Below are 27,894 nucleotides of genomic sequence, written 5' to 3'. Positions count from 1 at the left end.
CCCGCCGAGGTTTTGCTGGAATATTGCTAAAAGTTGCGTAAAACCTCACTCACTCACTCACTCACTCACTCACCTGTAGTGTACAAACCCAAGTTTCATCTCCAGGGATGCAGTATCGTAAGTGGAGGCATCATTCCACACCTGATAACCTTTTTGTAGACAGAAATATAGCTGTAGGGGAACGTGGATGGACCCTACAGCGGCGTTAAACAACATTCACTCACTGACTAAACTGACGCGCACAGCGAGGTGACGAGACGTCAGCTTCAGGAAGAGGTGTGAGTGAATTGACGTGGTTGTACCGTAAAGCTCATAAAAATGTTTTTAGGTATTATTTTACTTCGAAAAGGGAAAAAAAGAGATGAAACGAATCAAGTAAGTTCAGATGATGAGTAATTTAAACACCAGGGTAAGAAGTCGATACAATCTAATGAAAATGAGATCGAAGGCGTCGCTAATGGAAGCGCTCTTAAAATCTTTTAAAGTAAGCTACAAGCGCGTATATAAATGTGAATGGTACGTCTTTAAAATTAAAAATTGTGGAAAGTCGAGTAAGCATGATGTACTAAGATAAACCGTTTGTTGTTATTTGATAATAACGCCGTATAGATTTGAAACTAAATTCATTCGGGGTCAATCATTAAAGTGTAGATCTAATATGACTTTATTTGTCATTGTTGGTTTAGAAATTGGGTATGATATATGAGATTATTTTTTTTTTTAAAAGTCGTGGTAATTTGATATAGACACAAGACAGAATTTAATCGTGCAGAGTTCCGTCCCTTATTCGTGCAGGGATCTGTTGTTCAATATCGATTGCAGAAGGTCAACAATTGCAGGGACTTATAAAAACATGACAGTCTCTAAGGGAGGGTCATAATAAACTTTATATATGTTGTGGGAGGGTTATGTATAAATGGATATCAAGTGTTTTTGCATTTTGTCTTTTCGGGAAGGGTCATGAAAAATATGTACAACGACATGTCGAACCCGTGTAGATCCGGGGTAGAATATGCCTTCAGCAACCCATGCTTGCTGTAAAAGGCGACTATGCTTGTTGTAAGAGACGACTAACAGGATCGGGTGTTCAGGCTCGCTGACATGGTTGATGCATTTTATCGTATCCCAATTGCGTGGATGTCAATCACTGGATTGTCTGGTCCAGACTCGATTATTTACAGACCGCCGTCATATATCTGGAATATTGCTGAGGATGGCGTTAAACAACAAACAAACAAACAAACAACGACATGTGGAGCGTCATCCAAAGTATGACAAGCATTAGAGGAGAGTCACTAGTTTCAAAATCCTCACCCACTTTCCGGAATGTGCTCAGCAGAGCCTCTAAACATGAATGTTGACATATGTTTGAGTATTGATCTTCGGGAGATTTTCCGATACAGGATCAAAACATTTGTATTATATTCCACTTCACTGAGTTGACATGGCTTGTATGCACACACAACGCTTCGGGGATTGCGCCACAGCTTGTACGTCGTTTCACGAGGTAGATCAATGTTGACTAACAGATTTTAACAACACGCCACACAGTGTTGCCACGTACGCCGTTAACATGACAACAGCTGCTGAGATATTGTTTTGTTGGATCAAAATCGTTATTTTTTCGGTCACTCAACACATTTTCTTCAGGTCATCCAGCATATCATGTGAGCAAAAGTTGAGAAACATCCACCGACACCCCGCTTTTTTCGGACTAGCCGTTTTCACTTTACAAAAATATCGAAACCTGAATTTTATTCCAGCTCAGTTCCCGCCCTCCTCTTTGATATACGCTCAGATATATTTGCAAAAATAAAAGAAATTCAGTCAAGCTGTACCTAAATATGTATATTATTTCTAAAAAGCTATCACCGTATCACGTGACTATCTGACACAGTACTTGGAATCATGACTTGATATACTAGCATAATATAGCCTTGATGGCCTGCATATGGTTCATGATTTCAACGCCCGTGAAGGTTCCTGGTTAGAATTGGTCTTCAGCAACCCTGCTTCTCGCATAAAGAGGCGACTAACGGGATCGGTGGTCAGGATCGCTGACATTGTTGATGCATGTCATCGTATCCCAATTGCGTGGATCGATGTTCATGATGTCAATCACTGGATTCTCTGGTCCAGATTCGTTTATTTACAGACCGCTGGAATATAGCTGGAATATTTGTAAGTGCGGCGTTAAACAACAAACAAACAGACATGATTTCAAACCTTACCAAACAAAATAGTATATACAAAGAAGCCATTGAACGGTCTATTCATATACGCTTAGATGTAGGATTTGGGTAACAAAAACACAGGGTTGTAAAACATTTTATTAATTTGATCCTATAAATCGTTTGTTTTCCGAGATGCGTATGATGCTGTCGTGCTGAAGCATGCAGAAGAAGAATTTTTTTTAACGTATCTAGGCCACGTGTCACTTAAGATCGTCCAGTCTCTATGTCCGACCTTTTTTAAGTCAGACAGTACGCTGACGTGGCGATAGAACGGGAAACAAAAGACTTTACCGCTGAGTCAACTGTCACAAATAACATCACTTCATATATTCAGTTATGTGTCAGTACAGCGATCACTATATCTGCATAGATGTCAATCTGAATACCCCAACCATAACAGACCTAAGTTTATTGCAGCCTCGGGCGGGTGTATACAAGACACTCCCTGTTCAGATGCCCCGCGCCCCGGGGTTTGATGATTACACGTGATGACAGCGTTACACGCAGATTTAACGAGCTACTGTAGATTGACACGTAGTGATACCATACGTTGAAATTGATTTCTTTACGTTACGTCATTGTCTAATGTAGGCTATAGACTTCGTATACTGATTAATCATTACTGTCGGCCCATTTCATACGTATATGTACTAATATTCACATAGGCCATGGACTTAGTGTTAAAGTACACTGTACGTATATGTAACATAGTCACACACAGCTCCAGATAACTTTTTGAGCAATTGAGTTTTTACTCGAAGGTTTCTATTTTATTTGGGTTATTACATTTTTCATTGGGTAACCAATATTTTTTCACTCATCTCTTCATCATTCTATTTGTTTTTTCCCAAAATGAGTAAGCATTTTGAGATTTAAAATAAAATGAAATAATGTTTTAGAAGTATATAACGGTTCTATGTGCAGGCTTGACTCGGAAAGTAAATTAGCTCGTAATAGTGTTTCGGAAATTAGCTACGTCGTGCGCATGCTGAAAAAGCCTCGTGTGGGTATTTAAGCGTGCACAATAGAGTTTTTCATTTAATGCATGCGTTTCTGTATGCAAGTTTTGAATAGTTGTTTATTTATTTATTTATTTATTTATTTATTTATTTATTCATTTATTTACTTATTTATATTTTTATTTATTTTTTGAGGTGGGGGGTGGGGTGGTGGTGGGGTATTTTACGCAAATACACAGCTTATCTGTAGCTCTGGTCACAGTTTATTAAATCAAAGGATGTGGGATAAGGGCCCTTTTTGGTCTACTGGAAATATTACAAATTACATAAATGTAGAAAATCTGTAAATATCGGTATGGAACTTAGCAGTCAGGTTCAAATGGTAGCTACGGTACCTCTGTGCTGCTCCCGATATATATGGTGACTTTTGTCACAGTTTGAGTAGAAGTTTCATTTAAAGGGGAATATATATGCGTGTATGGTTTCATGCCGCTTTTAGCAATATTCCAGCAATATCACGGCGGCGGACACCGGAAAATGGGCTTCACACATTGTACCCTTGTGGGGAATCGAACCCGGGCCTTCGACGTGACGAGCCAACGCTTTAACCACTAGGCTACCCCATCGCCCGAGTTATTACTGAGACGTAAGGTATGATTTGTGGAAATATGTAGAATTTGCAAATCTCTCATTCCTCGTGCTTACACCCGTTGAACAGGTGGTATATTTAATGACTTACAAGAAGTTTGTTAAACCTCTTGCCGCACTACTATATAATGGTAGCAAGTTGTATTAATGGCACTATAGAAATAGCTGTAATTTACACATTTAGCACCCAATCCTCATTGTATTAAGCTCTAATGACAAGCTGCGGTGCAAACAATCTGCTGTAACCCGGAATCCCGAAGAGACAGCTGGGTATTTGGTTTCGGCAAGAGATAACTGTATATAAAACATCTTCACGTGACTTAGTAAATAAGTAATTATACTGTTTCCGGTCATTTGCTTTGGCCATCCGGGTCTTTAGCTCTTTTGGGAGACAAGCGCTGTTGCATGTCAAAAACAATCTACGAATTCCGGCGAAAATGCTTCCGGTATTAGTGTGCCCTTTCGCAGAGATTCATCAAATTCGGTAGAGTGATCACTGATGTATGAACTGCACTTCAGACGCCAAAGACACCCCCCTCCCCTCTCCAACACACACACACAATATTTATAAATCAATTTATCAAATTGTATATTCTATGCTCTTGTATTGTCTTGTGTGCCTCATATGCCCCCGGGAGCTAGGGTAGCCTGGTGATTCAAGCGTTCACTCTTTCACACCGAGGACCGGGGTTCGATTCCCCACGTGTACAATGTGTGAAGCCCATTTCGGATGTTCCCGCCCTGATATTGTTGGAATACTGCTAAAAGCGGCATAAAACCACATTTACTTGAGCAGGCGGGATGTGGCAATTTTTTGCCTATTTTATTCTGCATATATATATATATATATATATATATATATATATATATATATATATTACAATACAACATGAGACTCTATACAATAATAAATGTTTTTCTTCTTGAATAATTGTGTGGGGTGCCAGACTAGCGACATGTAGAGTGCTCCACTAGATAACTGCATTGAATCACACCATCCAGTGGTTGATGGCCCACCAACCAGGGTCGGCAGAGGTTATTTCTAGACAGGATCTCCATTTTATGAAAATATGTAAATAACACATCAAATGAGTTAAACAAGCAAACAAACAAAATATAACAATAAAAAAATAATTAGAAATAATTCTGAGATTTTGATGCCGAACAAACCAGGAAAGAGGGAAAATATACCAAGGTTTTTCTTAAATTATGTTTAAATCATACAGGGACTGGTTCCAGTCTAGGTTATCACCAAAGTCATACTTCCTGTTTCTCATGAATTTCAGTCATTGTGGCCATCTAATACCCATTTTGTTTTGTGGATTTTGTTTGCTATTTAAGGTAGGACTCTGGACCAGACAATTCAGTGATTGACGTCATGAGCATCGATCCATGCAACTGGGACACAATGAACTGCACCTACCAGTCAGTGAGCCTGTAAATAATCACGTCAGAACTAGATAATCCAGTGATTGACATCATGAGCATTGATCCATGCAACTGGGATACATGAAATGCATCAACAATCAGCGAGTCTGACCGCCTGCCTGTGGCCTCTAATGACAATCTTGGGTTACGGAAGACCAATTCTTACCTGAATCTTAAATGGGGAGTTTTGTGTATTACATCAATTGGTACACCATGGACTTTTTAAGCAAGAAAACTATAAATACTTACAAAAACAAACATACATATTCTTTGTGTCAACATTTATTTTCACAATATTATATACATTATTAGAGTTTACACCCTTCATCAGAAATTCCCTGGAAAAAATATGTGGACATGGGACAATATCTGATTACATCAATTTGAAACCTTGTTCACAGTAAACAGTTCTCAGCAAACACAAGATGGACAAGGAAGTTTTACTCCCTCGTTGCACATACATATTCAATATGGAATTTGTAAACAATTAACATTTTTAAAGCTAATTCTCTTTCACAAACATTCAACATATTAAAAAAGACTTTTCTCAGGATAATCTTTAAAGCAACATGTTCTCTGGAGGTGAACTTCCCTCCTTGTCTGATTATGATACCATGAATACAGCCACACACAGTCATAACCACCAACAGTCCTGAAATAATCCTCTTCCTTTGCAAGCATGTCCACGAGGCCATATCAAAGCCTAGTAGGCTTTGAGTGAGTGGGTGAGTGTGGTTTTACTCCACTTATAGCAATTTTCCAGCAATATCACGGCGAGGGACACCACAAATGGGTTTCACACATTGTACCCAAGTCGGGAATTGAACCCGGGTCTTCAGCGTAAAATGAACGCTTTAACCACTAGGCTACCCAACCGCCCCAGTAGACTTTGATAAAAAGGCTAGTTGACACTTTTGCCTCGGGAAGATGATAATAATGCAGGATCTCATAGGATTAACATTTCTTAAATACTTTCAAATGCCCTACCCCAAATTTAGAAGCTAATTGGCACATTCACTATTGGAAATGCCGTGCACCAGGCAGGGCAACAACAAGTACCATCTTTGGACGGGATTAGCCAGATGAGAGTAATATTAGTATAATTATAACCACAAAACACTAAAATAATGAACCTCCAAATGATGATTATAAAGCCAAATACATTCCTTTCATGAACCAATATCGTCATCGCCATAGGAAGAGAAAAGTCACTATATTTTTACCTCTTCAAATACATGTAAATATATTCTGATACATCACATCTTCATTTGAACCAAAATTTTAACAATCATAAACTCCAAATATAATGAATGTATTTTTTGATTACAAAAGGAATACAGTCAAAAAGTCAACAGTAAATAAATGCCTGCATGCCCTGCAAATTGACATCACATATCACCCTGCAAGATAAATATAATATCTACTGCATCACATATCTCAGATTCTCACTACTCTAATCCTACACTCTTTAACAAGTTTAACAGACATTTGCGTGAGCAATATTGATTTAGACGAATCAATGAATAAACATGGTAAAAAAAGTAACCATAGCAACCACTACCCTAAATTCTGTGTATATTCAGAAACCAGACAGGGTTAGTCACTCATCTTTCAGAATTTCTTCCCAATTCCCATAAATCATTAGTCGATGAATATATGTCTGTATGGTCTATCATTCACTGTATTGTGTCCTTGACCTTCGACAGCAGTGGTTTATGGTCATAAAGCAAACTTCGTCATTCGTCGCAGATGCTCCAAAATATCCATATGAGGCCATTCTAAGTCCCAGCATAACACATGCAGCTAATGTGTTAATCGCATTACTTGGTCATCATTGATCATTCCGCTTTCGTTTCATCTCAGTTTCTAATTTTGGATGAAACCCATCAAACAAACATGACCTGTGCCTTATCAGTTGTTAAACTCATGTTTACAATAGCATGACTAAAACAATATTAAACTTACAGAGAGAAATCACTTTTTTATGTAAAGTTGATTATTAAAAAAAAGTTAAATTTCACATAGAATGTAATATCTTAACAGAACCTTTGGTTTCCTCTTTAGTATCAATATTAGAGTGAGTGAGTTGGGGTTTACGACGCTTTTAGCAAAATTCCAGCAGGGGACACCAGAAATGGGCTTCACACATTGTACCCATGTGGGGAATCAAACCTGGGCATTTGTCATGATGAGCGAATGCTTTAACCACGAGGCTACATAAGTGGTATCAAAGTTAAAATCTGATACGACAGGTTGAATCTGATTGGTCCATAGGAGAGGCATAGAACTCATAATAGCCACGGGTGGCACTACAATCGAGCCCAGGAATTGCAGTCTGGTTCAGCAAGGGTGGAAACTGGACTTTTATTGTCAGTTAACTCACTTGCCTCGGGAAGATGTATATTATGCATATTAAAATGAATAGAACTGAATGGATCATAAATGGAGACATAATTATCATCCAAATTATTTAGTTTCAGTAATATATTAACTATTATGGCAGCCTGAAAAAACCTAACCTGGACAAGACAAACCAGCGGTCGATAGTATGAGCATCATCACCCTAAGGCTTCCCTAATATGGATGTCACCAGTAACAGTGTGTGGCATGCTGTTGTCATGTCTACAAGCCCAGCCTCAGTAACAGTTTCACTGGTATAAGCTTCACCTTCTAATTGTTTGTTGTTTGTTAAGGCTGCAATCGCCAATATTCCAGCTTCATGTAAATAACCTACTTATAGCAGGAATATGGACAGACATGCTTCCTTACCACGAGAATAACAATCAGCAACAAAGACGGTGTTTACTACCATTCATGTTATAACATACCAATTACAACATATGAGATCATAGTAGGACTCTTGAAGGCTAGCAAGTGAGTGATTGAGTTTGGTTTAACGCCACTTTTAACAGTATTCCAGTTATATCATGGCATGTCAGCTTAATGTGGGAGGAAAGCCCGAAGTGATGCAGGTATCGGACGTTTACCACTTCGGTGAAACCCACGAGCATGGTTATGGTGCTGACAAACCTAGAAACACAATTGAGGCCAACTGGGATTCGAACCCACAATCACAGGTTTCTGGTACGCCCTAGGGACGCAACTCTGCACAGGGAATCGCGCCACCTTAGACGACGTGGCCACCCGTGCCCCCTCTAGCAAGTAATACATTATCACATCAAAGAATAAATTAAACACAACATTGTTAAATATGTCAAAGGTGTTAAATCTGTTTACTTCAACCGGTGGTAACTAATTAAGAATGGACATTGGGTGCTTTAGACGACTGGGCACCGGAATCATGTCTTTGAAAAATAGCTCCTTGGTACTGATCCACATAATACAAGCGTTTTGACTTAGCTGCACACAGAAGTTCTCACGATCTCACTCAAATCTGATCTCTGATACCTCTCTGGGTTAAGATCTGAGAACACTCATTTGGAGATACCTCAGGTAAGCCCTGAGTGACATTTGACTAACCAATCTTATTGAATAATGCATTGGTTGTTCAGCCAATCAGGTGTCTGCTTTTAAAAACACTTCGGCTTCACTTTTTATCACGCCGTTTCAGAAATTTGATTTGTACAAATGAAACCCACAAAAAACAAAAAAAATCCGTTCGATTGTAACTCAGAAATAACAGGGCATATAAAATAGCCACAACAAAATTTAGAGGCCTTATTTATCTACATTCGGAACCTGTCCAAAGTTCATTTTCGAGATACAGAAATCAGATATGGTCTGAATGATTCAATTATTTGTACCAAGAATAACGAAGCCTTGACACTGATTACAAAGGTCACCTGATACGACCCCCGAAGGTAGTGTCCTCAGATTGTCACCCAGAGAGGGATCAGAGTAAGAGATCCAATTCTAATGAGACTGAGAACAGGTTCAAACAACAACAAAACTTTCTAACTGGCGTGACAGCTAGGAAGTCACAAATCACAGATGGTGTACCTATTTGGAAAGAAATGCAATAAAACTGATATACGATAATATAGTTCGCCAAACAGACAAACTGAACTTTGGATTGAAAAGTCCATGCCAAGAGCAAGGTTAGATAAGACCATGTTGACCCACTGGAAATATCAAATTTGAAAGTTACGAAATATTTTGTAACAGTGGTATGAAAATGATGAAACATAGTCAAATGTTTGACAAAAAAACCTCTCTTCTTTGATACACTTGCAGTGTTTGACACAGAAATGGCAGAGTGAGTGAGTGTGTACGGTTTAACGCTGCTTGTAACAGTATTCCAGTTATATCACGGCGTGTCAGCTTAATGTGGGAGGGAGGCCCGAAGTGATGCAGGTCTCAGACGTTTACTTTGGTGTAACCCACGAGCATGGGTATGGTGCTGACAAACCAAGAAACATAATCAGAGTGAACCAGGATTCGAACCTATAATCATAGGTTTCTGGCATGTCCAAAGAATGCAACTCTGCATAGCGAACCGTGGAGCCTTAGACAACTGGGCCACCCGTGCCCCCAAGAAATGGCAGAAATCGGTGAATAGGGCATATTTTTCAAACATCAAAATAAAACTTGAAGCAAGTCGAATAGCAAGATCTCCCTAATGAGAATGTACATATTGGCACATTTTAAGATTACGGAGCATTGTTTTTTTAACATAATTTAATGTTCTTCAAAGTAATTGCTCGTGAGGTGCAGTTTCCAGATTAACATGGGTTTCACCGAAACTGATTACCATGCACACTGACGTATCAATTTCTAAAGTAGACTCCTTCAATTATGCACATCCTGTGAACATGGTGTGCCAAAAAGAGCCTTTATCACCTCTTGTCCTTTGATTCAAGGCACTCAAACACCATAGTCTGTGTAATCAAACATTGTGATTACCCCAATTAACAGTGAGAATATCTAAATTTCAATCAACAAACTTCAACACAAAGACCTCAACAAGCATTGACAACAAACCGTGAAGCCTTATCTCCCTCTAAAGGCACAGAAAAATCACCATTTTGATGTAAAAATCCATTTTAGACCTTGAAAAATATAACACCAAAACATCATCAGCTGAGGCCTACCAAGCAAGATGAGGCCGTTAGTCCATCTTCTGGTCTGTAGAAGCGTTTCCTGTTATTGTACAATGATGAAGATGAGGGCATTGCTGAGGAAGAGTTCCATGTTTAAGGCTGTGAAAGACATTGGGCAGATATGAGTTTAGGAACTGTCAACACACACTCTGTCTCTTGAGTTCAATTTATGAAGAACTTCCTTGCATAAATTTGCATAAATTAATCACTGTCCTGCAGAATGGATCAAGAGCATACTGTGTGTGTTGTGACCATGTTTCCTATACGCTGAGTGACGGTTCGACACGACTGACCTGAAACAGCAATTGAAATCAATATTAATAACTAGTGTTTGCATACCAACATGATGAACGAGTGTGGGAGTGAATAGTTCATGCTGACAATGGTTATACCTGGGACGACACAAACATTATTTGCCTGTTTGATTCAATAAAACTATTGTAAATTGTAATTTCTATTTTGGCAATTAATATGTCTACTTTGGTAAGAAATAGATATATGGTTAGGAGTGTCAGTGGTTGCTTTTTAATGATGATAATAATAATAATAATAATAAGAAGAAGAAGAATAATAATGAGAGTAGGGCTTAGCATCCCTTTGAACATGATGAACACTATCCCAGTTATATCACTGAGTGTCTGTAAAATGTGAAAGGAAAGCCCGAAGTGACGCAGGTCTCAGACATTTACCACTAAGGTGAAACCCACGAGCAAGATGTAGATATGGTGCTGACAAACCCACAAACTTAACTGGGGTGAATCGGGATGCGAACTCACAAAATGTTTCTGGTGTGCTCAAGGGATGGAACTCTGTTCAACGAATTATGGCACCAAAGATAACTGGGAAACTTCCGCCAATAATAATAATAATAATAACAATGGGAGAAATGTTATATTTGGGATCAAACTTTCTTAGTAAGGTACTGATTCTAGCACTTTGGGGGGTTGAGTCCCATCTGGGATTCGAACCCACACTCTCAGAGTCACCTAATCACCAGCACATAAACATGATTAAGTACAATGAAGTAAGCAATATAACCCACTCAGCCACAGAGGCTTGTGTACTAATAATAATGGGCTAATGGCTTGTGACCATGTGAAATAATAAACGTCAGTAAAACTCTTGGCAAGTGAAATGTGCAAAGTGTCACAAGTCTGGGAAACTCTGTTTACCAGTGTTTACAGCAATGAACATGCCTTGGGACAAGAGGCCTATCTAATCCACCAAAAACAATCTTTGTAACCTACCACTTCCACCGAAGCCACTTGTGTGTTGGTTAATGTGATGATAAGCTTGATGATTCCCATGCTGAAAATGATGCTGTTGTGCTTGAGCGTGCTGCTGTTGGGCACGTTGATGTGCCTGCTGAGCGCGTTGATGTGCTTGCTGAGCTTGCTTAGCATGAGCATGTGCATGTGCAGTGTGCGCCTTATGGAAAGCATTATGCTGACCGAAGTGGTCATTGGCTTCTTTAGTATAGTGATTATGATGAAATCCAAAACCTGAGTCCATGTCTCCGAATGTATTGAATCCAAACATGTCTTCATCGTCATCAAAGAAATCATCAAAGTTGAAAAAACCGCCCCCAAACCCTCCATGTGCCTTCTGATGATGATGTTGATGCTGTTGTTGGTGGTGATGATGATGTGCTCCCTGATGAGCTTTAAAAGCCTCATCAAAATTTTTGAAAAACTCATCAAAGTTGAAGTTGAACCCTCCTCTCCCATGTCCCCCATTTCCTCCATTTGGTCCATCCCCGGTTTCTCCAAACATATCATAGTTCTTCCTCTTCTTTTCATCAGACAATGTTTCATAGGCTGTAAGAAAACAAAGAAATCGTGAACAATAGCTTGACTGATTTATGATATGCTTGGCTCTAATTACATTACACCAGCAGCATTGAACAAGGTCAATAAGAATAAATCATCTGAAGATACACATCCCCTGGGCCATTTGGCATCCTGGGCAAGTCCATGAAAGCTCTCTTTGTTTCAAGTGAGGAGAAATGGGGTTTAACGTCACATTCAAGATTAGTGTACTCATATGGTGATGTACATGCATTTGCTGTTTGAGACTTCTGCCACTTTTATAGTGATACCCCACTGAGATTCATTATGATCAATCACTTTAATAGCTCCAAATATGTTGCATTATTGAAAGTAAACTTTGAACAATGTTGAATAAGGACTTCAGATCAAATAAAAAACTTTAAGCAGTTTTTGGGAGAAAAGATAATGTCCCACTTGATCATTTGGTGAAATCACTTCCAGATTTCAATCTGAGATCCTGTATTTACATTAAATCAGGGTATCCATGAATTATTTGCCAGTAAAGTGTTGTTTGAATAAGCAGTCTTAAGCTGACTTGGATTGACTGAGACAAGACTTTTGTTGTTTAACGAGTATGACTATAGTAACTTCATAGAAAGTTTATATTACAAAATACAAAGTAGTAAGAAGAAGAATTTTACCTTTTGCAATTACAATGAATTTTTTCTCTGCCTCTGGGTCATCCTTGTTCTTATCTGGGTGATGCTTCAATGCAAGTTTTCTAAAGGCCTTCTTTATTGCCTTTTGTGATGCATCTCTCTTAACTCCAAGAATCTCATAGTAGTCATCCTTTCCATATGTGATGTCAAATATTACACAACTCCAAAGTGTAGATAACAGAACCAACTGGTCACACTTCATTTTGACAAACTGAAAAATAACAACAAAATGCTGATTAGCATCCATGTACACGCGATACAAACATACTGTTATCACTGACTTAAACAGATAAGTTGTCTACCTGTACAAATTAACCACCTACATATCTACCTGGCTAAGTTGCAAACCACTTCCTTGTCTCAGACTCCTAAGGCATAACAAAATAACTTGTTGAAACGATATGGCTCAAACATTCCTATCACGACACACCTTCACCAATTGTGTCAGTTGTCTGTTTAGAATAAGAAATTCCAACTAAACTTCGGAATTTCACAAGTAGTTATTTCTTATAGCATATGGTTGCTTCCTTCAGCTCTAGACACATCTTGTTACTGCCACGCGAATCTGACATTTCGATGATGAAATAGGTCATAGTATGGTATGCTACATGTATGGTGTTTTTCTTGTTTCGTTTACTCATCAGCAGCGAAACCTTTGATCATCCCCGTTACATCCATGACCAGATGTTGTGAACTGACATCATGTACCGATACACATACATCAATATATGTAGGAACACAATGATTAGAAGTGACATCGGAGTTTATATGAGAGCATTAATACCAACAGTCATACAATTAGTTATCAGCTGGTTGACTCCTCCTCCGAGAAGTGTTCTACGCTACGTCAATATATCATCAACAAATAAGCACATATACAACAATCGTAGCATCAATACCTTCTATTTAGTCCTTCTCTGTTGTGTCCTTGGCTGTCAGTGACAGTTGGCAAGCATCCGGCTTGCAGCGTTTCATGCGTTTAACTAACGTGACAAGTCTCTATGCCTGAACGTCAGTCATCACTAAAGCGGAAGTACACGACTTTCTTTCTGATTGGTTGATTTCACCACGTGACCATAATATCCCATCCTGCCGCATATAAGTAAACAAAAATGGCCGAGGATTTACTTCCGCTCATGGGGCATAACATCGGCGGCGATGATGAAAGCGAATCAGACAGCAACGAAGGTGACACAACCCACGCTGTTTATATTTAGCAAGAAGACGTTGGCATATCAATTTTACACTTGTCACGACATTGCATGGGAAATGTGCGACTAAGTCAACAAAGCGATCCAATATTCTTTATATCAAGTTGGTTCAACTCAACCCCAGTTATTGCCCTTCACATATAATCTTAGTGTACTAGAATGGCAAAAACAAATGATTGTAACATTTGCGTAGACCGAAAGTTACTTTTTTACTTTCGCGTGGTAATGAAAAAGAGGATAAAGAAATGAAAATCGATTGACAAGATTTTTCCACGCACTCAACATGGTCAGGGAAGGCGCATATCGTTTGCATTAACAGTGACATGAATAATTTGAGGCTAGATATCTAGCCCAAGTCATGGAATGCAAGTCTAAACAGTAATCGAACAATACTAGAGTTGTTCAAAAGATTGTGTGTTGCCGTAACTTATTGAGCTAGTGGGGTCGTCAGCACAGGTACCAATCCGTATATATATCGTAGAGTACCCAAGCTCACTACCCTGTTTTGGGATGACATTCATATTTTGTGAATGGATTTCAAACTTCCAATCACTTTTTTTAAGTTTTAATGCCAACCTGCAAGAATTATATTGGGAACTGTGCACCATAAGGGGCTGATAATTCGTGGAAGTACCATATCAGGCAACGGAAGTTTACTGACGAGTCAATGAGAGGTCTCGCTTTTTATCAAGGATTTTTTTCTATTATCATGACCAGTACAAGCAGCACATGCATGCACGTCACTATATTAGTGCAATAATCTTGAACGAGACGTCAAACCCTATTTCATCTAACTTTCACATTGAACAATCGAACAGCTGTTTTCTAGCAGTTTTGAATTTGTTTGAATGCTTTTACAATGTCATATTAAAACATGTCGGTAAAATAAATTCGTTGTAGCAGGATCACTCAGGGGACATGAGGTTTTATGCATTCCTCATTAGGGAAAACCCCATGTAACCCTCGTGATCCTGCTACAACTTATATTGTCCCTGTTGTATAATCTCTCTATCTTTCTTCCTGCTGGTATAGAGGACATTGCAGCAGAGACAGAAGAATCTGTGGAAGAGGATGAAAATTACAACAACGCTAAGAAACAGAAGAAGAAGAAGAAGGATGATGACAAAAAGAGAATGGTCAACTTTGACAAATCCTTGCCGACTGCCCATTCAGTAAGTGTCATCATTTGATAGTACAGGTTAGACATAGTAGAGGCAGAGCTCCAGATAAGCTTTTGGTGTTGTGGGTATTTTACTCATGCATTTTAAAATCATTGGGTATCAGTAATTCTATCTGGGTATTCAAATTTCTGTTACCCACTAGTTTTTACACATGTGGGTATTTAAGTTAAATAAATAAAAACACTATACACTTCATCTTGTCCCTGCAAACTGTGGGTTCGAGAGCTTTATAGGACTCAAAAATACCGCGATACTTCCACAAGAGAGTGTGTGGCAAATGATCATGATGTAACTGTCATCGTGTAGTTTGGCAAGGTTGACGGAATGTCCGTATATAATTTCAAAATAAGTTTGATTTGCTAATCGAATACGCAGGGTTACTTCACAATATTTTGTTGATACGCACAAGTTTTATTTTTGTAACGTATCTGTAATGTTCATTGCGTATTTGATACGCTTGGATTTTGTCTCACTGCGTATTTCTGATGCGTATTTTACGCATATACGCAGCTTATCTGGAGCTCTGTAGAGGGGAATCAGTATTCCTTGTACAGCTATCAGGAGGTACCATGTATTTCACTGATAACAGGACCAGTGAAGAGGAAATGGTTTTAGTGCTTAGCCTTACATTATTGCACTGAATGCCATGTTAAAATACCTCTGAATTTAAGAAAATATAAACTTTAAAAAAATATTTTTTAGAAAAAAGTAACAATTTCCACAAAAATTGTCTGCCATTGGTTTGAAATCGTAGATAGAAATTGGTACAAGCCTGCAAGTTTGAGTCACTTTGTCAAATGTTGTGCCGGTACAATTTCAAAGTTTTTTGGTGAGTGAGTTGGGTTTAACGTTACTTTGAACAGTGTTCCACTTGTATAATGGCATGTCAATTTAATGTGGGAAGAGGGGGCACGGGTGGCCCAGTCGTCTAAGGCGCCGCGATTCGCTGTGCAGAGTTGCGTCCCTTGGGCACGCCAGAAACCTATGATTGTGGGTTCGAATCCCGGTTCGCCCCAATTATGTCTCTTGGTTTGTCAGCACCATACCCGTGCACGTGGGTTTCACCGAAGTGGTTAACGTCTGAGACCTGCATCACTTTTGGCTTTCCTCCCACATTAAGCTGACACGCTGCGATATAACTGGAATACTGTTAAAAGCGGCGTTAAACCCAACTCACTCACTAATGTGGGAAGAAAGCTCTAAGTGATGCAGGTCTCTGATGTTTACCATTTTGGTGAAACCCACATGCAGGTGTATGATGCTGACAAAGCTATAAACATGATGAGGGTGAACCGTGATTCGAACCCTTTATGATAGGTTTCTGGTGTGCCAAAGGGATGCAACTCTGCATTGCGAATTGCAGCACCTTAAACCACTGGGCCATCTGTGCTCCTCAAGGTTTTTGGTGATACTATATTGATAATATGATTTAGACCACTGAACATTTTCGCTTGATGTCTACCTGGTCCACTGTTGAATATGCTCCCTTCCCTTGCAGTACCTAGGCACTGATCTTGAAGATGTACGTGGTCGTACCATCCATGACGATGACTCGTGCGTGACGATCCCCCTGCTGGCTCTGCCGGGGGTGGTGCTGGTGCCCGGTCAGACCATCCCCCTCCATCTATTCCAGCATCACATGGTCGCCATGATTAAAAATGTGGCAGAGAAGGACAAGACATTCGGAGTCATCACTTTTAGGTGAGAACTGTCAATTTGTGTATCTATATGATGGATGATGTAAATAATCCAGTCTAGTCAGACAATCCAGTGAATGATATTGTGAGCAGCGATCCACGCTGTCTGGTACGATGGCACACAATGAAGTCACCAAGTCTGACACCTGATCCATGTGGTCGCCTCTATACAACCAGCATGATACGTTGCATCTTCCCGAGGCAAGGGAGTTAACTGACTGTAAAAGTCCAGTTTCCAACCATCCCTAAAGGGATTACAGTCTTAGTCATAATATGAACTTTAGAGGGAAAGTTATTACAATTCCTGAGTTCACATTGGTTATTCGTTTGCTTAGTCAGCATGTTAGAGACAACCAAAAACACACATTATTGTTTTCTAGACATTGCAGTGATAACTCTTCAATGAACCATTATTTTCAAGACATGAGGTTAGTCAAAGACATTAAGATGATTAGGATTACCTTATTCGACGTAATAAGCACCCCACTTTTATAAGCACCCACAGCAATATTTGCTAATATATTGGCTAGTGAACAATCCCAATTAGCACCCCTTCGGATTGAGCAAAGTGCATAAGATTTTTTAATCGTGTATGATATGCACTCATTTTTGTATGCACCCTTAATTATGGGCAATTAAATTCTGGAAAAATATATTTGTCGTATATAAACATTTCAAGCTGTCAGCATATACCATGAAATTTACGATCTTTCACCTCGTTTTTTTCAGCAAAATGATACCCTAATTTTGAGAGCGCCCTGGACGCTTATTACATCAAATACAGTAATGGTCGACACCATCATCTGTTGCAGTTAACTATTCAATGTTATCAGATCGATGTTGTCTCTGGTTACCTCAGAAACTACCAGGACCATGACATAACCTCACTTACATCCTCATTCTTTACCGCTCTCCGTCATGCTCACACAGACCCACACGTGCACCCACCCACCCACACGTGCACCCACCCACCCACACATGCACCCACCCACCCACACATGCACCCACCCACACGTGCACCCACCCATGCACCCACCCACCCAAATGTGCACCCACCCACCCACACGTGCACCCACCCACCTACACGTGCACCCACCCAAATGTGCACCCACCCACCCACACGTGCACCCACCCACCCACACGTGCACCCACCCACCCAAACACTCCCATCCAGTTGAAAAATAAGCCTTTGTCACTCATTTTAGCCATACTTCTGTACTTGATCATGAGATAAGTCTAAAAGTTCATGAGAAAGAAAGGAACAAGTCTAGTTGTTACTAACAGTTGAAAATGTCTGAAGAAAAATGAAGAAGTTGTTTTCCATAAAAAGTTTCATGTCTTCATTGTGTCCATCATGATCATGTTCAACCAACTTCTAGAAGCCAAGACCCGTTATCATGGTGAAGATCCGGGTTAGAATAGGTCTTCAGCCACTCATGCTTGCTGTAAAAGGCAATTATGCGATTCGTAAGAATCGACTAACGAGATCGGGTGGTCAGACTCGTTGACCTGGTTGATGCATGTCATCGTGTGCCAACTGCGTGGATCGATGCTCATGATGTCATTCACTGGATTGTCTGGTCCAGACTCAATTATTTACAGACCGCCGTCATATGACTGGAATATTGCTGAGTGTGGCGTTAAACAAACAAACTTTGTGTAGCCATAGCGAGGACTAAGACCTGATTTTCATGAGATTGTTGTAAGTTTCAGAGTTTGCATGTTTGATTATAGGTATCAATCTGAACACACCCCAACTCTTTCGAATCTTGGAACTACTGCTGAGATATTCTCCATCAAGGATGAGACCGATGATATTTCTGGCATCTCCACTGTCAGGGTCAAGGCCAAAGGTCGTCAGAGATTCGAGGTCATTGACACACACCGAGAAGTTACAGGGTATGCAAGTCAATTTGATTGTCTTGTGGTGTTGAGATATCTATTTCTTTGTGGATCTTAGATGATTTTCTGTTCACAAGTGAGGTTCTAACAGTCTCTTTTACCGTTATAGCAAGTATATAATTTTTAAACATGTTAATTTATATTCTTTGAAAATGTTACTTGAAATGTTATTTATTGAACACGGAAATTACTTTTATGAAAAAAAATTAAAAAAAATTAAAGTGGTCTCTAAAAAGTATTGTCATTCAAAAAGAATTGAACGAAAAAAATCAAAGTTTATTTTACTTACTTTTAATTTTTTTCAAAAGTGAAATTAGCTACAACCTCTAAGGAACATGAGAAACAACTTGTTCTTAGAATTTCATTTCAATTTCCACATTTGTAAATTTTTTTATCAATGAATTAACATGTTTAACAAAATAATTGCATTAGTAAGGGCCATAAGTAACAACTCTGGATTGAAATTATGCCAGGAAACATGTGAATTGATTTGATCAAGGCCTCTAAGTTTACAAATGATGTATATGTGTTATTTCGTTATTTTCTGCTGTTCCAGTGTAATACCTTTGATTTCAGTGTTTAGTTGTAACCATGGTAACATGGGATTTCTTAAGGATCAAACTATAGAGCAGATACTTACAAGTGAATGCTATGAAAGGTTGTTCTCAAACTCGTAATCTATAATATTCCTTTTGTGAAATCATATATTCATATGATTGGCAGAATCCTGGCAGGGAAGGTTCGCATCCTGCCGGAGTGTTTGCTGACAGACAGTTTGAGTGGAGCTCGGCCACGGTCACTCTGCAAGTTCTGCTGTAACCCTGCTGACCAGGACTCAGTGGTCAAGACTGCTGTGGACAGACAAGGCAATGTGCTTGCTTCAGTCAGCATGGTGAACAACTTGCAGGTAAACACACAGGAGTTGTCTCCCTTGTTGGACTAGACTCCCAACTGCTCCCTCCCAATTGAGTTTGGTGATGGAAGTTGGTTTTAGAAATTTTGTTGATGTAAATATGCTTAGTCTTCTTTTGTTGTGCTACTGCTCCCTAGGAGGGGAGGATGAAGGGGTGTGGTGGTGATGTTTCGGGGCAGGGATTGGCTTGAGGACAGTATCATATTTTGACAGCCCCCCATTTTATGTAATATTTTTGCATGCCACACTCACCCACCCCCAAATACATGTACCATTTTCCCATGAACCCTCCCTACTATAAATGAGCTGTCCCTAAATAATGTACAAATGTATCTCCTTATTTTTGAAAAATAGAACTGTGTCATTTTTTCATGCCCTTCTCGCCAACTTTATATAAATTTTGGCAGAGCCCTCTTTTTCATGATCACCCACCAGGAATCCCACTGGCACCTCTCTCCCCAAAAAACGCTTCCGTGGTCTAGTGGTAGAAAGTCTGCCCGGAGAACGGAAGGCCGCATCATACCAAAACATGTTAAAAGATGGTACTTGTTGTTACCCTGTCTGGCGCTCGGCATTAAGGGGCTAAAACAAGGACTGGTCGGCTCAGAGTCAGTATACCGTGTCTGGGGTATTCAAGTTAAACTGCGGCATGGTATCTCAGTGAGCTAGCACTATAATTCGGCATCAGTCCGGACTAGTACAAGCAGCCACACAAACACACACACGTACATGCACGTCGCTATATAAGTGCAATAATCTTGGACGCGACGTTAAACCCCATTTCACCTCTCCTCACCCTCTCCCCAGACCAGAGATAAGCTCAATTTAAGTGAATGAACAGCAGCATAAAAGAGTTGTGTAGCTCTGGGTTTTCTAGCATGTCAATTTTAGTCTGCATGCATGGAATTAATTTGTAAGTTAAATATGTTCATATTTCTGTGATTCTGCTAATGCTGCTTTTAGAGGGGAACTCACTGGTATACTGTTTTATATGCATGTTTATTGGTTCTTGGATGTTGACAAACTGTTTTTGTTTGTTGCATTATCTTGTTTTCAGGTAAACAAGTTCAGCTGTGCCAATTTTACTTGGTGGCCGCCGTGGGTTTACAAGATGTATGACACAGTAAGTTTTCACTTGTTGAATAAAGGCTTTCATTGACAAAAATAAGTAAGACGTCTACCCATACTTTTCAAGGTGTATCAGTCAATGCACTTACAGTTTTACCATGGGCTCCAATCACAACTTGACCTGCATCTTTGTGTTGAGTGAGGTTTCGGTATCCCAAATCCAGGTGCTGCGTATTTGTGTCGAACGAGGTTTCAGAAGCTAAAATCCAGGTCCTGCGTCTTTGTGTGGAGTGAGGTTTCGGTATCTCAAATCTGGGTCTTCGTCTTTGTTTCGAGAGAGATTTTGGTATCCCAAATCTGGGTCCTGCGTCTTTGTGTCAAATGATTATTTGGTGTAAAAGTTGGTTTGACTTGCTTGTGTACTTCAATCAGTGTACCACAGTATAGAGTATTTTAGAGTATTTTAATGAGGTTGTGACCTTGGTATGCTAGAAAACTGACAAAATAACAAAATTATCTGAAACAGATATATAATAATCAAAAATGCATTCTTTAAAATGCTTCTCATTACCTCAGTTTCTCCTAATCACAGTATACTGCCACCGTGAGTATCCCAGGTTAGAATAGGTCCCCAGCAATCGATGCTGGTCGTAAGAGTCTACTATATAGAGGAAGGTCCGGGAGGTCAAGCTCGGTGACTGTTCATTGGATGCCATCGTACCCCAATGACTTGGATCGTTGTTCACAGTTTCGATCACTGGATTGTCTGGTCCAGACTTGATTATTTACAGGCTGACATGATGTAGCTGGAATGTTGCTAAGTGTGGCATTAAACAATAAAGAAACAACACAAAGCAGTATCAAGTTAATTTGAACAGGGTGGGGGGGGCAGGGGGGGGCATGGGTTGCCCAGTCGTCTAAGGCGCCACGATTCGATGTGCAGAGTTGCGTCCCTTGGACACGCCAGAAACCTATGATTGTGGGTTCGAATCCCGGTTCGCCCCAATTATGTTTCTAGGTTTGTCAGCACCATACCCGTGCTCGTGGGTTTCACCAAAGTGGTAAACGTCTGAGACCTGCATCACTTCGGGCTTTCCTCCCACATTAAGCTGACACGCCGGGATATAACTTGAATGCTGTTAAACCCAACTCACTCACTAATGTGAACGGCAAAGTTAGTTTCAACCCTCACATTTGTTCTGACAGAAAAACCTTTCTGAGAAGATCCTGCGTGAGCTGCAGAGTTGGAACGAGGCACTGCGGGTGTCAGTGTTCCCGCAGGACCCCACGGAGCTGTCATACTGGGTGGCCCAGAACCTCCCCCTCGACGACAGCATGCGGCTGCACCTGCTGGGCCTCAACTCCGCCGTGCAGAGACTTCGGTGTGAGCTCAGCATCATTCAGAAGGTCAGCATGCAGGACTTTTTTAAAAACAGCTCAACTTTGTCAAATTGTTGGATTATAATTTTAGCAAGACTTTCATAAAATGGTTTAAGGATTCCACATTCCATAAAATAATAAAATAATGAAAAGTAGGGGGAACACAGCAAAACACTAATCATCAATGGACTTGCCTGGTACAAACTTTGACTACATCATCATCATCATCATCATCATACCATCACATGCCTTCACAATGTTTCCATGTGACTATTATTAATCAGTCATCATGCAATGACAAAATTCTGTGGTTAAAACATAACCATTTCCCCTTCACAAGTTAATACAAACTCATCGTTTTTCCTTCAAAATTCAATTCCGTGATTTTTCTGCAACTCTGGGGTATGTTACGTTTTCTGCAAATCTTTCCACAATTGCAGAATTCGTATCGAACAGGAAGTCATAAAAAAAGCTTGTGTTTTCCTTAACATTTTATGCGTATTATAGACAGTTCTTTACTCTAATTATGTGTGATGGCATCATGATGATAATGAGTGGCACTGAAAATATTTATCATGTTTATAGTGAATTGGACAATGATTAGATTTGTTTTAAAGCATTCAAGGGTCTGACTTCTACACCTGGAAAGTGTGAAAAGGAACTTAGCACTTTGTATCTCATTTTGTTTGTGACATGTAGAGACCAGTTTTTCTATGATTAGTATGAACCATGAAGATACCAGTGTTTTGTATGAACCGTATAGACATCAGTGTTTTGTATGAACGGTATAGACATCAGTGTTTTGTATGAACTGTATAGACATCAGTGTTTTGTGTGAACCGTATAGACATCAGCGTTTTGTATGAACTTTATAGACATCAGTGTTTTGTATGATCCATATGGACATCAGCGTTTTGTATGAACTGTATAGACATCAGTGTTTTGTATGAACGGTATAGACATCAGTGTTTTGTATGTTCTCAGTGCACGGTGCTCTGCTGCAAAGACTGCGGGACTCAGATAACCCACAAAAATGAGGTGTTCAGCATGTCCATGGAAGGGCCGCTCGGAGCCTACGTCAATCCAGGCGGACATGTTCACGAGACCCTCACCGTGTACAAGATTCAGAACCTCGGCCTCATTGGTCGGCCTTCCACTGAACACAGCTGGTTCCCTGGGTAATGGATCCTACGTTCTTTGAATTCATGAGGACAAAGTTTGAATCTGACAATGTCAGTAACTGGTTTTTCCAATCCAAGTCTGACTTCATGCCTGCACGATTTAGCAGGCATTAGATATGAGCCAGTGTTATTATTATAATGATTATGACATCTGAATTTTGTCTCCCATTTTAAACAAGCAAACAAACAAATTGCAACAAAAAATATTTGAAACATCCAAAAACGTTGAGGCTTCTTATGCATTTGGAGTTTACCAGGAATGAGAAAAAATTGTTGAATTGTTTTGTGTACTGTTTTTCTTTTAGATTGGATTCAGGGGAACAGTCACACTTTAGTCAGGTATTCATTCATTTGGAGGATTATTGAATACAATAGGAAACAAGTCGTCTAAGGCGCCATGTTTCGCTGTGCAGAGTTGTGTCCCTTGGGCTCGCCAGAAACCTGTGATTGTGTGTTTGAATCCCGGTTCACCCCAATTATGTTTCTAGGTTTGTCAGCACCATACCCATGCTTGTGGGTTTCACTGAGGTCGCTTGTGATAAAGGTCTGAGATCTGCATCACTTCGGGCTTACCTCCCACATTAAGTTGACACGCTGTGATATAACTGGAATACAGTTAAAAGCGGCGTTAAACCCAACTCACTTACCCAATAGGAAACAGTTTCAGGCATGAGTTGTATCATGATGTCGCCATGTTTGTCTCACAACTGTCTGAGTATTCCTGTAAAATGCTTCATAAAAGACCATCAGTTCCAAATGAAATATCCGGACATAAAATACTCAATAACACCAGTAAATATGGTTTCATATTATCTTTGCAGTATTTTAAAGATTTAAAACCTCCATCTAACACTATCAGTTCCAAATGAAATATTCAGACATGAAATAATCAATGACACCAGTAAATATGATTTCATATTATCTTTGCAGAATTTTTAAGATTTGAAACCTCTAGCCAACACCATCAGCTCCTTGTGAAATTTCAAGGTTTCAAATACATAATAACACCTGCAAATCTGAATGACATAGTCATGTGATAATGCTTGTCTCCAAATCATTTATCAGTGAATTTTTTCTGCAAGTTGAAGCAACTCCTGAAAATTATGCCTCCCATGAGAGCCATTGGCAAGGATCACAGGGTGACTTATTGCCTTGTTTGTGGTATTTCAGATATGCATGGACGATAGTGGAGTGCAAACACTGTTCCAGCCACATGGGGTGGAGGTTCACGGCCTCCAATAAATCTCTCAACCCACAGAAGTTCTGGGGTCTGTGCCGAGCCTCTCTCATTCCCGGGATACAGAACACTGATGATACTGAGGAGGAGTGGATGCCTGTCATGTGATTGTCATGTGATTGTCATGTGATCTTAGTGAGCTGGTCATGTGACCAGCCACTTTGGATGGGACTGATCATCCAGCAAGAGTCTTTCAATGGAGAATGTTTTGCATCTGTGTTAAACGCTGCTTTTCCAAAAAACAAGATGGACAACAGTCATGTGATTGTCATGTGACTTTTGTAGGTCACATGATTGTCATAAGACCCACCAGAGCGCCAGTCTGAGATTTGAGACTTTCAGTGACTTGCTTGTTTGCAAACTTCTTGGTGCCCCTGCTACCTGGCAAAATGGATGGATATTTTGCAACTGATTTTTTTGTGACTGATTTGGAAGAAAATGTGATACTTTTGTATTGCCATTGTTTATAAAGAAGTGTGAGAGTACAGAAGCTATGAAATCAGAATGTGGGGGAGATTGGTGATAGAATGAGTTGTAGTGGGAGAATGTAACATTGTGATGTTGATAACCAGAGTGTGGGGAATTTCTATTCTGTTTAATGTCTATTGCGATTGTAAGTTGAATTGTTTGTTAGGCATTACTTAGAAGTTGACGGATGACAAAGTAGACACAAAGTAAACAACTTCTTTTATACTGTTATGGTGACATTTCGGTAAGATCCTTATACCGTTGTCAAGCAAGACTGAATGAGGAACATCGTATACAGGTTAAACCTTATATATATATAGTAGGTGGAGGATTAACAGTAGAGGATTAACAGTAACAACAATTGCATACATGAGTGTTTCATTAAGTATTAGGCCATCATCAGAGGGAAGAGAAAAGGCTGAGGCAGTAGCATCACAACATATTTCCATATTTAAAAGACATTTTGGAAATTTGTATCTTTTTTTCATTTTATTACAAAACATATATCTTTGTTTACAAACTATATACAATACTCATATTGAAATAAAGAAATCTATATTGATTATTTAATATTTTGTAACGACCCCATGGCAATAGTTATATGGCTGCCCCTTTAAGTACTTCCTCTGCTTCTTTGTATTGTAGGACATAACTCTGTACTTGCGATGGCCTGGAGAATCATAGGGAGATATCAGTGGTGTCTTGGCCATTTATTAAAATAAGATCAGTGTCACTTGAGGTGAGGTGAAATGGGGTTTAGCTTCACGTGCAAGATTATTGCACTTATATAGCAATGTGCATGGGAGTGTGGGTGTGTGTGGATGTGTGTGGGTGTGTGTGGGTGTGGCTGCTTGAACTACTGCCGATTTGAAAGTGCTAGCCCACTGAGATTCCATGTCGCAGTTTAACATGAATACCCCACTCAGACACAGTATACTGACTTCGAGCTGACCAGTCCTTGTTTTTTTGCCCTTTATGCTGAGCACCAGGCAGGGTAACAAGAAGGACCATCTTTTGGTATGACGCGGCCAGGGATTGACTTCCAGACCTTTCGCTTTCTGGGCAGACACTCTACCACTAGACAATGGAGGCAGTCCAATGTTACTTGAAGATATGTTCATAAGATACGTGCCAGAAGTGCCGGAAGTGCCGGACATATGATAATAAAGAAGGATTGGTGTTCTCGTGGTGTGTATCATAGCATGATTGAATCAAAGACGATGAAAGTCTCTTTTGAGGATTTTGGTGAATACTTTCAGAAACTATTATGTAATGATTAATTAAGCAGCCCTCTGTAACTGTGTGAATTTGACCTCTGGCATTTGCAAGTTGCTTGGACATCCCAGCGATATCATATCACATCTTTCTTCATTTTAGTGCTGGAAGTATTTTTTGACATGTCAAACGTCAAGATCATCCCCGAGGTTTTAGCCTGAAGAAACGTTTGTTTAGACGATAACTTGAGAAGCATTATTAACTGTATGTCAGTGAAACTTGGTACATGTCATCCTTAGGGCGAGATGCAGATTGGCAAAGGCTGTTAGTTACCTATGTGTAAAGGTCAAGGTCACAATGAAGGTCATTCTAAAATTATATTTGCCATTTACATTAAAATAGTTTTTTCTTCAGACATTAATTAGGTGTTGTGCATGTAGTGAAGTGCTCATATTGTTTGAATACTTATCTGTGACAAGTGATGAATATCTTTTATGTCAGAAGAAGGTAACTGTGACCTTCTTTCAATGGATAGCATATGCAATTGTTTCGGGGGCGGTCAGGTAGCCTAGTGGTTAAAGCGTTCGCTCGTCACGCTGAAGACCCAGGTTCGATTCCCGACATGGGTACAATGTGTGAAGCCCATTTCTGGTGTTCCCCGCCGTGATATTGCTGGAATATTGCTAAAAGCAGCGTAAAACCATACTCACTCACTCAATTGTTTCGTTGTTAAGTTGAAGTTCACCAAGGGACATCATATTTGATTTATACGCTGAATAGCCCTTTTCAATGTTCTTGGAATACTTGCAACTGATACTTAAGGTCAAGGTCATGTATTTGGTATATATGCTGGATAGTCATCTAGAATGTTCTTGGAGTACTTGCAACTGATACTTAAGGTCAAGGTCATGTATTTGGTATATATGCTGGATAGTCATCTAGAATGTTCTTGGAATACTTGCAACTGATACTTAAGGTCAAGGTCATGTATTTGGTATATATGCTGGATAGTCATCTAGAATGTTCTTGGAGTACTTGCAACTGATACTGAAAGTCACTTTCACGGTCACTCAAAATGTATCATGTTCCTGGTAACTCAAGAGGTGATGACTGCAATAGGATGAACTTTGGTACAAAGTCTTAGGGTGGAATTGAATTGGTAAGCATTTGGTCAATCTTCCTTCAAGGTCAAGGTCACTGGAAAGGTCAAGGTCACTGGAAAGGTCATTCTTAAGGTAGTCTGGCTTCTTTGTGTACTGAAGTAACCCTGTGTTTGTATGATATGTTTGTAAGAGCTGACAACCTTTTATCCAACTAGAATTAATAAATCATGTGGTTGGCTGAAATTGAGGGTCCAGATCATTGAGCTGGAAGTGCACATTACTTGCTTATGCCCAATGGAATCTGTTTCGGCAGATAATTGAGACAGATTATTCTCTGGCGTTGTAAGCCATGTATATTACCTAGTGGAAAGTGATTACTTAGGTAAGGTATGACAAGGACTGAAATTTGGCCTGGGCAAAAATATTAACAACAGTTACCCTCAAAAGCTTTTTGGTGTGCAGGAGCATAAGGTGTTGTTTTGTTTCTCTTCAGAAAGGTTAAGTTACAAAGTTGGTTCAAA

At 39.6% G+C, this 27,894-nt stretch overlaps 2 protein-coding genes across 3 annotated transcripts; one reads left to right on the top strand and one right to left on the bottom strand.

Moving 5' to 3' along the window:
- Positions 1-8,006: 8,006 nt before the first annotated feature.
- On the bottom strand, positions 8,007-13,834 carry LOC139444880 (dnaJ homolog subfamily B member 9-like). Of its 2 annotated transcripts, none has more exons than XM_071225880.1 (4): positions 13,717-13,834; positions 12,800-13,028; positions 11,577-12,146; positions 8,007-10,622 (listed from the first exon to the last, which is right to left on the bottom strand). In XM_071225880.1, exons 2-4 carry the CDS (start codon positions 13,017-13,019, stop codon positions 10,555-10,557), a joined length of 858 nt encoding a protein of 285 aa, XP_071081981.1. In that variant the 5' UTR covers positions 13,020-13,028; positions 13,717-13,834; the 3' UTR covers positions 8,007-10,554. The 2 variants fall into 2 exon arrangements, with proteins under 2 accessions (XP_071081981.1, XP_071081982.1); XM_071225881.1 differs by having other exon boundaries at positions 11,832-12,146.
- An 89-nt stretch (positions 13,835-13,923) lies between these two features.
- Positions 13,924-26,015, top strand: LOC139445031 (protein cereblon-like). Its single transcript, XM_071226092.1, has 9 exons — positions 13,924-14,005; positions 15,061-15,200; positions 16,708-16,910; positions 18,641-18,805; positions 19,532-19,715; positions 20,779-20,844; positions 21,996-22,196; positions 23,154-23,347; positions 24,521-26,015. Exons 1-9 carry the CDS (start codon positions 13,930-13,932, stop codon positions 24,693-24,695), a joined length of 1,404 nt encoding a protein of 467 aa, XP_071082193.1. The 5' UTR covers positions 13,924-13,929; the 3' UTR covers positions 24,696-26,015.
- The last annotated feature ends 1,879 nt before the right edge of the window (positions 26,016-27,894 follow it).

This window comes from Haliotis cracherodii, unplaced genomic scaffold (genome assembly GCF_022045235.1).
Source record: "Haliotis cracherodii isolate W230 unplaced genomic scaffold, xgHalCrac1.p SCAF_6, whole genome shotgun sequence".
NCBI lineage: Eukaryota > Metazoa > Mollusca > Gastropoda > Lepetellida > Haliotidae > Haliotis > Haliotis cracherodii.
The sequence above is the reverse complement of the archived record's forward strand: the minus strand, read 5'-3'. Positions and strand labels throughout refer to the sequence as shown.